The following is a 14,332-nucleotide window of genomic DNA, read 5'->3' as shown; positions in this document are numbered from 1 at the left end:
CAATTCTCCCGCCTCAGCCTCTGGAGTAGCTAGGACGATAGTCAAGTAGCACCATGCTTGGCTTTTTTTAAAAACTGTTTTTTTGTTGTTGTTTTTTCGCAGAGACAGGGGTCTTGCCATGTTGCCAAGTCTAATCTTGAACTCCTGGGCTCAAGCAGTCCTCTTGCCTCAGCCTCTCGAGTAGCTAGGACGATAGTCAAGTAGCACCATATTCGGCTTTTATTATAGACTTTTTTTTTTTTTTTTTTTTTTCAGAGACGGGTGTCTTGCTATGTTGCCCAGTCTAATCTTGAACTCCTGGGCTCAAGCAATCCTCTTGCCTCAGCCTCCCAAAGTGTTGGGATTACACGCTGAGCCACCATGCCCAGCCTCAAATCACACATTTTTAAAGAGCATATTTGATAGAGTGGGCGCTTCATGCCTTCCTTTTACCCACTTATCCCTCAAATATTCCAAGCATCTGAGTCTTAATTACAAAACCATTTCTAAAATGATCTTTTTTCTCGGCATTCAGATCATAGGGTAAATTCCACCTCTAGGATGTCCCTATACAAATGGATTATTTGCAGCAATCCAAAGATGGCTCTACTCTATAGAAAGCTACGGGACTTATTAAAACACTTGTGTTCTCAGGCTTACGTGTATGTAAACAAAAGCTACTTTCCCCCATTTCTTATATAATAATCTGAAATCTACCAGAGTAGAAAGAGACTCGCATCCTAGTACAATTACTAGAAATGCTGACCTCACAGATCATCTGGCTCCTGGTCTATGGGCCTTAGATCCATCACATAGGAGTAGCTACTCCCAGAGCCCCTGGAGCCTGAAAACTCAATATATGTTGAAGGGAGGGTGGCAGGAAGGAAACAAATCTCCTTTAAAGGGACAACCTAATCATTTCACTGTTGTATAGAATTCCACGCAACGGCTTCCTGCCGCTTTCACAGCCCAGTCCCAGCTGTCTCTGGCCCCTTCTCCCGACCCACACTCTCCCTCTGACGTCCATTTGATTCCCCTCACTCCCTCCTGCCTCAGGCCCTCAGGTCCACTGTTCCCTGTTTGGAGGGCTCCCCAACCTGCCCAAGCACAGCCGCATCCCCAAAGATACCCCTTCATCCTTCCCAACTCACTTCCAGGTACCTGCCTGATCCCCTCGCTCCTCAGCCTCGGTCACTTCCCGCTGGTAACACTCACTAGTTCGGCTTTCTTGTTCTCTGTATCCCAGCTCTTAGTACTAGTCCTGGCCCAAAGCTGACAGCTGACAATATTTATTAACGAATTCCCTAATTGGCTGATTGAACCTCAAATCACAATCACCTGTATGGGGTGGGGAATTGTCAGTTACTAGGGAACGCTGGGTAAGAAAGAACAAGATAAGCATTAAGCAATGAATTCAGCCCCAGTTTGGGCCTAGAACTTTCCTTCTGCAGTAAATGTTCTATTAAAACTCAAGTAGACCCTACAGTTAGGCACCAAACCTCATGTGGCATAAAGAAAGGTTCAAAACCAGACACATTTCTGGGCAGATATGAATTCCCTGCAACTAGGTAGTTTTCCCTGGCATGATTGCATGCCAGTGGCCACAGGACTTTGACACGCTGTCACACTAGGAAGGGAAGGGGGCTCACAGTAATGAAGACCCATAGATAAGAGGAAGGTGGGATTTGGGAAGTCACATTACCTTAAGGGTTTGAAAGGAGCTGCGGCATGGGCCTGCAGGTCAGCTGTTCACCCCATTCCAGCTTGAAAAGACAGGACCCAGGGTCCTGCACGCCTGCAGAGGAGGGGCTAGCCACCTGTTCCACAGTCAGCTCTGGAGGGGCTGCTCCCCTGGAGGGCTGCCAAAGGTTTAGGGCGCAGCTCTTGCATGGCCTCTCGAGTGTGGCTGATCTGCCCTAAGCTAGCTCCCTGCCCGTTCACTCAGGTGAATGCTCGCACACCTGCTCGATGGTACGCTGACAGCAGTGCTCACCTTCTTAATGAACTCTGGGAGGAGTTTCTGGTCTGTCAGGTGTTCTAAGGAGGAACAGCAATCTAATTCCAAGATGTAGTCTTCATTGTGAAGATCTGTTTTCTGAGATCTGAAGAGAGAGAAAAGCGTGCACACACACGGATTATTTTGCGTAATTTTGAGACAGAGTCTCGCTCTTATCGCCCAGGCTGGAATGTAATGACATGATCTCAGTTCACTGCAACCTCCACCTCCCAGGTTCAAGCAATTCTCTTGCCTCAGCCTCCCGAACAGCTGGGATTACAGGCGCCCACTACCATGCCCAGCTAATTTTTGTATTTTTAGTAGAGATGGGGTTTCACCATGTTGGACAGGCTGGTCTCGAACTCCTGACCTCAGGTGATCCGCCCGCCTTGGCCTCCCAAAGTGCTGGGATTACAGGTGTGAGCCACTGTGCCCAGCCATAATATTTTTTTAAAAAGAATCACTGAGTCTTTAATGAAGCCCCAAATTCTTTCCTGAAACTAACGCCAAAAAGGCACTGATGAAAAACAGTTTATGGAAACAACTCAAGTACTACATACAGATCTACATCATAGAAAGACCTCCAAGATGTAGCATCATGTAAAACACATCATTATAGAATGATGGGTTTGGTACAATATAGCTTATATGTTATACATACACACACGCACACACACACACACACACCAGTAATATCTATCTCCCATTGGTTTATATCTACCAGGGCACAGAAAAAGAACTAGCAAGACATACACCAAACCAATAATAGCAGGTACCCCTGGGGAATGGGGAGGGCCTATGTGGGAACCGGGGCTTGCTAGTGATGGTAGGGGTGTGGGGGTGGTGATCAAAAGTGACTTTAGCCATAATCTCTAATTATTTTCATTTTTAAATGAAAAAGGATATATTCCTATATCACTTAGAAAATTAAAAATTAATTTTTAAAAGACTTTAAAACGGTTCAACCCCTTCAGAGGGCAATCTGGTGAAATCCATCAAAATTAAAGATGCATTAAAGAAAGACTACCAAGCAACTAAAAGAAATTCTGGGAAAACAGCGTGGGTGTACAGGGCTGTCTGAGGTGAAGGCCTGCGGTCTTGCTGTCAACGGAGAGGCTTCCCAGCACACCCTGCCATCCATCTCTGCACACCAGGGCTGCTTTCCAAATCACCACCACATAGACCTCCCTGTGAAACAGCACAGTTCAAAACTGCTCCCGTTCAGGAGAGCCAGAGCAAGTGGTCACCAGGAGGAAATTCCACCACCTCACAGCCATTCACAGGCAGGGCTCCTGTATGACACAATAGTGGAAGCCACATGGTTGTCGGAAATGGAAGGGGATTCCTTGGCCCAGCCAGGCATAAGGCAACGAGAGTGGTCCTGCAGCTACGGGCTGGCAGAGCATGCTGTCACTCCTGGGCGGCTGCTGGTATTGGGGAGTGGGAATTAGAGACCAAGGCTCCCGGCTCCTTGTCCAGGGTTCATGTACACAGCTCATCTGCACTGCTGGAGGAGGGAGTAGAGCCTTCCTGGCTCACTTATGAGGCTGCTCTACCAAGAAGGGCCCCAAAATCCCCCGTGAGAACAGGACAGTCCAGAAAATCCATAAAGCAGCACTTCCACACTGAACAGCTGAGATACACGCATCTCACCCGCTTCTAACTGTGTATTTGCTGTAACACTTTTAAATGAATTTCGAAGATTCTTATATAGCATTAAAACAATTTATGCTACCATTAACCATCTGTGTATGCTTTACATGAAATTTAAAAGTGAAAATAATTAAAGAGGATTTGGTTTTCCCCAGGTGGGCAACCGTGATTTGGTAAGCAGACCTCAATAGCTTATTTTTATTTTATGTTTCCTTCTGACATACCCTTCCAATGGTAGGATACTATGGTGCACACATTCAAAATGTAAAAGAATAAACTGATTTCCACCTGGAACAAACTAATTCCAAAAGAATAAACCAATCCTGAACCCTAACCTTTTTGCCTTAATACTTGGTCAGAGACTAGACTCATGTTCTCATTTCTTCCCCAAACAAAAGATATATTAAGACGGACTAAGGCAAGATGATTCCAGAACTTGAAAAAAAGAAGACTTGGTCGAGACACACTGCCATACGTTGTCATGTGAGGTCTCAAACAACAAAGATCAGGATGAGGGAGGGCGGTTCTAAAATCTAAAATCCAGCTGCTCTGTTACTTGGAAACTGATGTCAGACTATATGAGGTTATTTAGATATATCCATTGAGATGTCAAACGAATAGGCTAAAAAACTGTAATTTAAAATAAGTCAATGCTGTACCCATTAAGCACAACATTCATAGGATGAACAAAAGGAAGACAAGTCTGACTGCAAGCAACTCACAGCCCAGATCGATTCTGGGGAATAATCTTTAGCACAGGATCTAGTAAGTACCATTTTTGGTTCTGGAACAAGAAGTTCTATAACAAGAAAGGAAGCTCTGGTTCATTTCATCAAATAATTAACTCAGTTACATCTGAACTGGAAGGAGCACAAAAGATCAAGAAAAATAGGCATTACAAATTTTTTAGATGAACCATGGAAAATGACATCTCAGCCTATGGTTTCTTGAAAAAGCAAATCTAATGCATATTGGGGGAATAGGTGAGCAAGTAATAGGCGTTCCCCTGCCTTTGGGAATCAGCTCCTCAGTTTGAAATGAAAGGATTATAAACTGAAGAATGGCTGAAAGGAGAGGATCGGGGAAGGATCCCTAAACCCCTTGAGGACAGATGCTGGCTGCCGAGCCTTGAAGTCAGCACTCGGTGATGGTGCAGCTGTGGCCTCATAGAGGAGGAGCTGAAGGCAGAAGGCACAGTCACACAGAAACTCTCTCCTTGCCACTAACCCTGTGAAAAACAGCATTAAATCCACTAGCAAAGCCCTATAGGGCTACCAGAGGGAGTTTCTGGGCTTCTCAGCACCGGAGGTGGGGCGTGAGGTGCTAGTCAGGGGGACCATGGTTGCTGTGGCAAACACGCCCTAAGATGACCCCCCAACAATACCCACCTTCTGGTGTTCACACTTTTGTGCAATCTGTCCCCTTGAGTGGTGGCAGGGCCTGTGACTTGCACCTACTCAATAAAACGTGGTAAAGGTGATGGATGTCACTCCTGTGATGACATTATGTTATATGACTCCCTCTGAGCTAGAGACTCCCTTACTGGCTTTGAAGAAGAAAGCTGTCAAGAAGAAGGAGAGAGCCACATGGCAAGGAACTGTGGGTAGCCCCTGGCCAACAGCTACAAGAAAACAGAGATCCCAGTCCTACAACTACGATGAGATGAATCCTGCCAACAAACTGAGGGAGGCCGCAAGTGGGCTTTTCCTCAGTTGAGTCTCTGATGGGACTGCAGCCTGAGCCAACATTGATATTACAGCCTGATAAAATCCTGAAGCAAAGAGCCCTGATAAGCTACAGAAACTGTATGATAAATACATATAGTTTTGAACCATGAAATTTGTTTTAATTTATTACAGAGCATAGAAAACTAATACAAAAACAAAACCAAAAAAAACGAATACAGTTCCTGAGGAGGAAGACATGGCAGTCTCATGCTCAGAACAGGCCATTCACTGGTGGCCAAGCCTAGGCCCAAACCTACAAAATCCAGCCAGACATCTGAGAGCAGCCTCCATCAGGTGAGGAGTGTCTGTGTCCCTGAGGGCAAGGACTACCCTGGGAGACACAAGTGGACATGTCCCAGAAGTGACCTCCAGGGGCCGTGGCCTGGTTGTCCAAGATACCACGGGACAAAGGAATAAATATTTATCAATCTAGTTTCTATGGAAGAAGTATTAACCTGAAACTCCCAGCTAAGCAGGCATCGCTGACTTCCTGTTGGGGAGGGGAAAACCAGGTATGCTCCCCAAAGGGCCATGTCATTGTATCATCCTGGAAAAGAATATGGGAAACCACCAAACTTCCCCTGGACAGAAGTCCAGATGGCTTCCACTTTTGGAAAGGACAGAGAGATCCAGGTTTAAACAGTAAGAAAAGAAAACAGAATGCATTTCTGGAGATGCTCGCAGAGTTAACTGTCAGCAAAAGCCCCCCAACCTCCTTTATCTGGAAATTAACACCAAGAACTCTCCAAATAAATAAAGGCACTCTGAGAAGAGCATGGCTAATAATAAAATACGCTTCCCCACACTCTCCATCCCCAGCTTGGTAAATCCCAATAGATTTATTAGAGGCTGCTGGTGTTAGAGCTAATAGAAGTGGGTCATAGACCAGCTGCGAGTCTTTGTATTTCCACACAAACAGGTTGTGGGATGTGGAAGGGGGAAAGTGGATGAAGATGACTCCAAGGATCTTTGCCCTAGCAACTGGGAGAATGGATGAATTTGCCAGAACTATGATGGGGAAGGGTTGGGTGGTGTAGGCTTAGGGGGAAAGATAAATAATTCAAGTTTCAGATATGTTGAATATGACATATCCAGAACATCCAAGTTGAGATGTCTGGTAGACAGCTGAGTATATACTTGAATATATATATACTCAAGTCTGGACTTCGGGAGAGACAGTTGTGTTCACACACACACACACACATACATATTCAAGTCTGGACTTCAGGAGAGGCAGCTAGAGATATAAATTTGGGAGTCATCGGCCTCCACATATTACTTAAAGCATGAGGCTAGATGAGATCTCCATTAATGTAGAGAGAGAAGAGCTAAGAATTTAATTTGGGACCCTCCACCATGAAGAGGGTGGGGAAAAAAGAGGGGAAAGCAGCCAAGAGCTAAAGCAAGAATAACCAGGGAAGAAGGAAGAAAACCAGGAGGACATGTCTGTTTTCCTGGAAGTCAGATCAAGGGAGCAAGTCAAGGAGAAGGGTATGAGACGCTCTGTCAATTTCTTCAGTTAACAAACTTATAATCTCCTCTCAATTTACTCATCCTCTTGAAATCCCAAGAGGGAAACTGGATTTAATCCACCCTATGCAAATAGGTGTAAAGAAATCTGTTAATCCGTTTATAATATATGATTATCTGGCAGATAAATAAATATAAATTCGGCAGATTGTCAAATCTAAATGTTGATTTGAGTTCAAAATAGCTTAACTCTTGAAAAAAATCATCTTGCTGCTGGGTCATTTCTCAGAAACAGCCTGCGGAAAAATTAACTAAAAAGAGCTCTGACCCATCTCACATCTTGGGACCCCCGCCTTACACACAGCACTGGAGGGTTGAGAGGCTCTACCTCACCATTCCAAAGGAATTTTCTGAAAGAAGTGAGAATAAAAGGGTACTATTGGCAGAGACATATTTCCTGAAAATCAAGAATGAATAGGACAAAATGAACTCAAATCCTTAGAGTGCAGCAACATAGTTTTAACAATGCACATAAACAGAGTGGTTCTGATTGCTGGAGGCAATGGAGAAGCAACTAAGACATCTGAGCCCTGTTAAGTTTTAAAAAGCCATCACGAGATGACAACTCAATGCAGTGTAGTACCCTGGACTGGATCCTGGAACTGAAAAAGGACATTAATAGAAAAATGGTAAAATCCAAATAAAATCTAAAGTTTAATTAATAGTGAAGTACCAATGTCAATTTCTTAGTTTGACAAATATCATATGGTAATGTAAGATATTAATGGTGGTGAGAAGCTTGGCAAAGCACGTATGAGAATTCACTGTAATACCTTTGCAACTTTTCTGTTAAATTCCAAGTTATTCCTAGGCAGGGTATGTTGTACTTTCTACTCCCCTGGAGATATTCCTTGGGAGATAACTGAACAAGTCCATGGAAAAGGGAAAAAACAGAAAGAATGATTTATAGAGATGAGTAATGTAGACTCTTATATTCTAAGATGAAAATAAACCTTCAAGGAAAAAGACCAGGGAAAATGAAATAGAAGACTGGGGTCTATGCTTCCTCTGGTCAGAAAAACTCAAAACTACTTCCAACTTCTTGCTTTCCTCACTTAAAAAATTTTTTTTATTATAGTAAAATACACATCACAGAACATTTACCCTTTTAATCATTTTTAAGTGTACAATTTAGTGTGGTTAGGTACATTCACAATGTGGTACAACCACCATCACTATCCATTTCCAGAATTTGTTTTTGGTGGTTGTTTTTGAGACAGGGTCTCACTCTGTTGCCCGGGCTGGAGTGCAGTGGCGTGATCAAGGGGTCACTGCAGCCTCTACTTCCTGAGCTCAAGCAATCGTCCTACCTCAGCCCCACAAGTACCTGGGACTACAGGTACGTGCCATCATACCTGGCTAATTTTTTTTGAATTTTAGTAAAGATGAGTTCTCCCTATGTTGCCAGGCTGATCTCAAACTCCTGAGCTCAAGTGATCCTCCCCCTTAGCCTCTCGAAGTGCTGGGACTACAGGCATCAGCCACCCCACCCAGTCTCCAGAACTTCCTTGTCATTCCAAACAGTCCTCATTTCTTTAACAACCTACATCTAGAACTTCACCAAAACTGAATCTGAACAAGTAAAAAAACCCCACACAGATTAAATAAACGCTGTAAAACAAACATATGAAGTAGATTTAGACACTGAGCACTTGAACACAAGCCTTTCCTAACTGCAAGGAAGGAGAGAGCAAAGAGCCTGGTGTGCACGTGCCGGAGAAATTCAAACGTCAACAAAACTGGCCACAGATGTCAAGGTTGTTTCAGAACATGATAAAAGCCTACATCTTCCATGTCAGGTGACCTCATTACTCACACACAAACACCAACGGTAATGAAAATTGTGCGCAGACTCAGACGTACCTGGAGACCTTTACTCACCACCACCTGGCATCTGCCAAGAGTTGTGTCATCACACCCCAGGCAGGGGAAGGGTCAGAGGGCAAAATGAAGGCTGCAAACTCAAAGGCCCATGGCCAATGAGTAAAAGAGTCTTTTGAAACTAAAATACAAAATCTAGACATTTTATTCTCATATATAAGATATAGGAATGTCCACCAAGAAATACACTCTTCACTAATTTTCTTCAAATACAGAGTCCTGTCAGATTCCCTTTCACATTCTCACTTCCGAGCCCAAGGTGGTCGCAGAGGGACTGGTCTCTGTCATGAGAAAAGCCTGCAAGCGGATGGAAGAAGTGAGAATAAAAGGATACTATTGGCAGAGACGTGACTTCTGTGAGTGAAGCTGTGTTGCTACCATGTTGGGGACACAATGGGATTCGCGGAAACCATGGCAAACTGGGCAGTTTATATCCCAACCATTACTAGGAATTCCAGGCTAGAGCTGCCAAATCTTATAATTTTTTAAAGAAGTCATTAAGTTGCATTTTTATATCGCTCATAACTGTCTGATTTTGGCTCCAAACAATGTTTTCTTCATGTTATGTGGGCCGACATCTTTGGGATTGAATTTGGTCTCTCAACCACCAGTCTGTGGTCTCTGAGTTATAGACACAAGCTCCAATGTGAGTCGCAGAAGGCTGAACGTCCTGATAAGAGCGAACAGATGATCTAACTGTATCATGATCAAATAACTAACCCATAAGCCGAATGTAATATGCGTTCATTATAATGACTCAGTGGATTCTTCCCCTGGGAGCTCCTCCTTACCCTTAAAGACCATGTCTGACCCAATTTTTTCTTTTCTATTCTTTTTGAGATAGAATCTCACTCTGTCGCCCAGGCTGGAATGCAGTGGTGTGATCTCAGCTCACTGTAGCCTTCACCTTCCAGGCTCAGGCAAGCCTCCCACCTCAGCCTCCTGAGTAGCTGGGACTATAGGTGTGCACCACCACACCTGAATAATATTTATGTTTTCTACAAAGGCGGAATTTTGCCATGTTGCCCAGCTGGTTTCAAATTCCTAGACTTAAGCAATCCTCCAGCCTCAGCATCCCAAAGTTCTGGGATTACAGGCATGAGCCATAGTGCCCAGCCTTGTCTGACCCATTTAAACAGCCCTCACTCCACTCTCACAGTGGTAGGACCTAACCCTTTCCTAAGACATTAAAATAACATTTTTGTAACAAGTACTGCTAACGCTTATGAGTGCTTTAAATATTGGTAATTATCATGGGCAAAACAGTTAACTGTCAAATCATTGACAAAGTGCCAAGTAATAAGTTCAGTATACATTTTGGTCTCATGGGAAGATCTAAAATGAGACCACTAAAAAACAACTGCCTGTCAAAAACTATTATAAACTATACTTTTAAAAAATAAGTATGTGACTAAAAACTATCATACACATTACTTTTAAATAATAAACTTGTAATAAATCCCATTTCAGCTCATAAATCCCTTAGATCTCTTCAAAGGCCATGAGTTTAAGCAATGTCTTCTCTTTCCCAGGACATTAGACAGTTATGAAAAGGAGAGAGAATGTGCAGTTCATCAATAGGGTTATTTTTGCTTCATTTAGAAATAATCAAAAGAAATGGTGACAAACACAAACAGATTACTAGGCAATTCTCCAACCAGGAAAAAAATACTAAATGTCAGTTGACAGAAACAAATTCTCTATCTCTGGGAAACAAATTCTCTATCTCTAGGAAGGAATTTTAAGATTTTTTTTTTTTCTCCTAAAGCAACACCAATCACAAATAGAATAATCAGAATAACGTTTTTTAAAAAAGAAGTATTAGGCAGAGAAATGAGCCCTAGATCCTAAAAAGATCTGTCAAAGAAAGAAAAAGAAGGCTATTCCTAGTTTCATTAACTTATGCATAACTAATGACAATACGAATCTCCACTTATTCATTCATCTATCCATCGCTTGCGTGACTGCTTATCACATATGAGGGATTGAAGGCGCTGGCCTCAAGTCTAGATAGACTGTAGATCAGCAGAAGAAAGAATTCAATTGTTTCCAATTCGCATGTGCCTTGCTGCTTAATTTCCCCATCAAGTATCAGGGGGAAATTTAAGCAGCAAGGCACATGTGAGCTGAGTCTTCGAGGCTGTGTGGAAGTTAGTCACAGGACAATTGATGAAAGGCCATTCTAGGCCTGATAACAGAAATTCGTGAAGATCTGTATTGAGAAAATCATGAGTTATATGATGGAAATTAAAAATAGGTCAGTTAGGCAAAAGGTGTGTGAAGGTGCGGGTTGCCTATAACTCAGCAGGGGCTGTAATGACGAGCCTAAGGAACGTGTGGGTGAATCCACTGTTAGAACGAGTCTGTGACCAGGGCAGAGTAGTGGGAACCAAAGTTACTGAGAAAGGATGAGACTCGCCTTAACTGTGAAGTAAAGAGGAGTCACGGGTGGCTTAGAGAGAAAGATACCATGACAGATTCTGGGAAGATTAAGCAGGCGGCATTGTGTATGATGTAGGAAGTGGGGAAGAATATTTTAGGACAGAAGCAATGAGAACGGTGCTGAGATTTTTGTGGAAGAAGTGGGCGGATGGAAGAGGGGTATTTCTTGTCCCTGAAATTGCTGGTGGTTGTGGGTAGGGGAATAACTTGCTCCTTCCCAGAGATGCTCCCAGAACTATAGGGACAATATTTCCCACAATTTTATAAACCCTCTTTGCAAAATGAACCAAATCTACACAAACAGAATGGGGCTGTTGGAGTTAAAAGTTTCCCCTCTAGCGAAACTTAAGAAATACTTGAGGGGAAAAAAACAGTCAAGTAAACAAACCCTAGTGAATCTTTAAATAAAGCACCTCACTAGAGGGTCTCCCAGAGGAGTTGTGAGGTAGTAAGCACAAAGAAGCAGAAGAATTTACCCACAGATGAGTCACTGTCCTTTCTTCCAACGTTCCCTTCCCCTTCCACCAGAAGATATTCAGCACTTCTGTTGAAAAGGGTTTGGTATCTCTGGGAACATTCTGGATGTGACGGGGGAGATGTGAGAACGATCCTCCCACCACACACTCTCAGGGAGCTGTGCGCCTACTGGGGACCCATTACCAGGGACATCTAACTTTCCAATCCTGCTATTTATTCTAGGGAAATCATCCTGTCTTGCTGCTTACCATCAGGGCCAGCTCCCCAGGAGACAAACCACTGGCCACTGTGCACTACAAGGAGTGCACTGTTAACCTTAAAGGGCAAGAGGAAAACAGACAAACTTGGCCTCGGTGCTCCCTGTCTAATGGAGCTGTGAAGAATTTCAATCCCTAGAGAGCTGGGCTACAGAAAACAGAACAGCCACACGGAGTGGGAGCTAGGGGAGGGTCCTGCTTTCTCTAGAATCCTGCAAGGTTCTCCTTTACATTGACAGATATAGAAAGAACTAGTATTAGTAGCGATGCATAATTAATAATGTTTTATCACTAGTAGAACACTGAATAAAAGCAGTCTGTCTGACATTTACTGGTTCAGAAAAGTCACATATCTGCAAACAGAAATAGCAATAATAGCTACATAGGAATGGTCTTCATAAGACTCACGGGCCCTGTCCAGTTAGGTTACAAGAAGTCTCTTCTCCATGTGCACGTAAGGCACGTGTTCCACATTAAACTTTGCTGATTGTTTCCTTCTTCCCCAAATCATCCCACCTATACCCCCTAACTGAGCTGGGTGATAGAAATGTTCTATATCTATACGGTCCAGTAAAATAGCCACTACCCACATTTTTCTACTGAGCACCTGAAATGCAGCCAGTGCAACTGAAGAACTATGTTTTTAATCTTACTTAATTTTAACAATTTAAATGGCTAATGGCTGTGTTACAGAAAAACATGGCTTAATGCTGTTCTCAAACTTTAATGTGTATACACATCATTAGGAACCATTTTAAAGTGCAGACTCTGATTCAACAGGTCTGGGTGGGCCTGAGAGTCTTCATCTTGAAGAACTCCCGGGTAATACTGATGCTGCTGGTCCATGGACCACACTTTGAGTAGCAAGATTCTAACTGCTCAGGAACCACCAGTTCCAGTGTGTCTCAAATGCTGGGTGGATCAATTGTCTCCAAATTTTTCTGATCACACAGCCTGCCAGAAAAAAAGTTCTGAGTGCCATTGTACTAACATCTTACATATGTTATAAAACAAAACATACAAAACAGAAAATGGTAAATATCAGAAATGATGAAATAAGCAATGTTTTATAATGATCACAGTAAGTTCATATGATTAATAGCTAATACCTCAAGGCAAAATATACACTTGAAATGAGATTCATTGTTAATAATAAGGGAACTACAATCCACTTTTCAAAAAGTCTTCTTGATAATTCCAAATTTCTTTAAATCAGATCCGAATAGGTAGGCGCTGGTGTTTTAATCTCACACTGTGGCCCATAAAGCTCTTACAGGGACAGATGGGTCGGCGTAGTCATCTCCACATGCGTGCATGAGAGAGCGAGAAAAGGATTTTACATTTACATTACTGGTTTCTCTTCAATCTACAATCGCTTCATAGAAATTTTTTGAAGCCACGTGTATATTTCATGAGAGTTAATTTAGCTAAAACTACAAAAAGTGACCCGCCAATTCACCTCACTGAGGTCTCAGCTGAAAGTGCCCCCCGAACCCAGTCCTTCTGCAGGCCAATCCTGCTCCATACAGCACAGGTGACCTCTGACGTTCACACCAACCCACAACGCCAGCTTCAACCTGAATATTAAATATTATGACATTTCATTTCTCCCCCAATTTTCAATAAAATATATAAAAATAGACACCTCAGTTCTCCTTCAACACTAAGTATGTCTACCCTCCTTTGGTAACCACTGTCTAGATAGTACATAGAATTTCCAGAATTATTATAAAGCTCTCAAATAAAATTTACCTCCAACAATAATATTGAGCATTATGTTCTTGAAAACACCAGGTGGAAATTCTTCTTAAATTAGTATGTTAAGGTAACTACAATTTCAACAGAGTTTACTGGGAACTGAAGAAAATTACTTCAGCCTTTATATGGAAAAATCAATGTACAAAAGTTGTCAAGCTCTTGAAAAAGGATAGTGCCCTGGCCAGGTGCAGTCGCTCCTGCCTGTAATCCCAGCATTTTGGAAGGCTGAGGTGGGCGGATCACAAGGTCAGGAGATCGAGACCATCCTGGCCAACATGGTGAAAGTCTGACTCTACCAAAAATATAAAAAATTAGTTGGGTGTGGTGACGCATGCCTGTAATCCCAGCTACTCGGGAGGCTGAGGCAGGAGAATTGCTTGAACCAGGGAGTCGGAGGTTGCAGTGAGCCGAGATTGTGCCATTGCATTTCAGCTTGGTGACAGAGCAAAACTCTGTCTAAAATATGTGTGTATATATATATATATATATATATATATAGTGCCCTATTAGATGTTAACATACGTTACAAATTCAAATTTATTATCATCAAAATGATGTGGTACTGGCACAAAAATCAATAGGTAGATCAAAGGCACAATAAAGAATCAGGAATAGATGGGGATGTACATACA

At 42.7% G+C, this 14,332-nt stretch overlaps 1 protein-coding gene across 6 annotated transcripts in view; it reads right to left on the bottom strand.

Annotated features, from left to right (window-relative positions):
* Positions 1–14,332, bottom strand: part of RFTN1 (raftlin, lipid raft linker 1) — a 221,649-nt gene that overhangs the window by 108,826 nt on the left and 98,491 nt on the right. For all 6 annotated transcript variants that reach the window (XR_010343444.1, XM_012466741.2, XM_012466742.2 and 3 more), the window contains one exon: positions 1,973–2,081. Coding sequence is in view for 5 of the 6 variants with exons in the window: in XM_012466741.2 (XP_012322164.2) it covers positions 1,973–2,081 (109 nt within the window). In the remaining variant the exon portion in view is untranslated. The remainder of the gene's footprint in view (positions 1–1,972; positions 2,082–14,332) is intronic.

The sequence above is a fragment of the Aotus nancymaae genome, unplaced genomic scaffold (genome assembly GCF_030222135.1).
Source record: "Aotus nancymaae isolate 86718 unplaced genomic scaffold, 86718_ANA_hifiasm-v0.15.2.pri h1tg000019l, whole genome shotgun sequence".
In the NCBI taxonomy this organism is placed as follows: Eukaryota; Metazoa; Chordata; class Mammalia; order Primates; family Aotidae; genus Aotus; species Aotus nancymaae.
The sequence above is the reverse complement of the archived record's forward strand: the minus strand, read 5'-3'. Positions and strand labels throughout refer to the sequence as shown.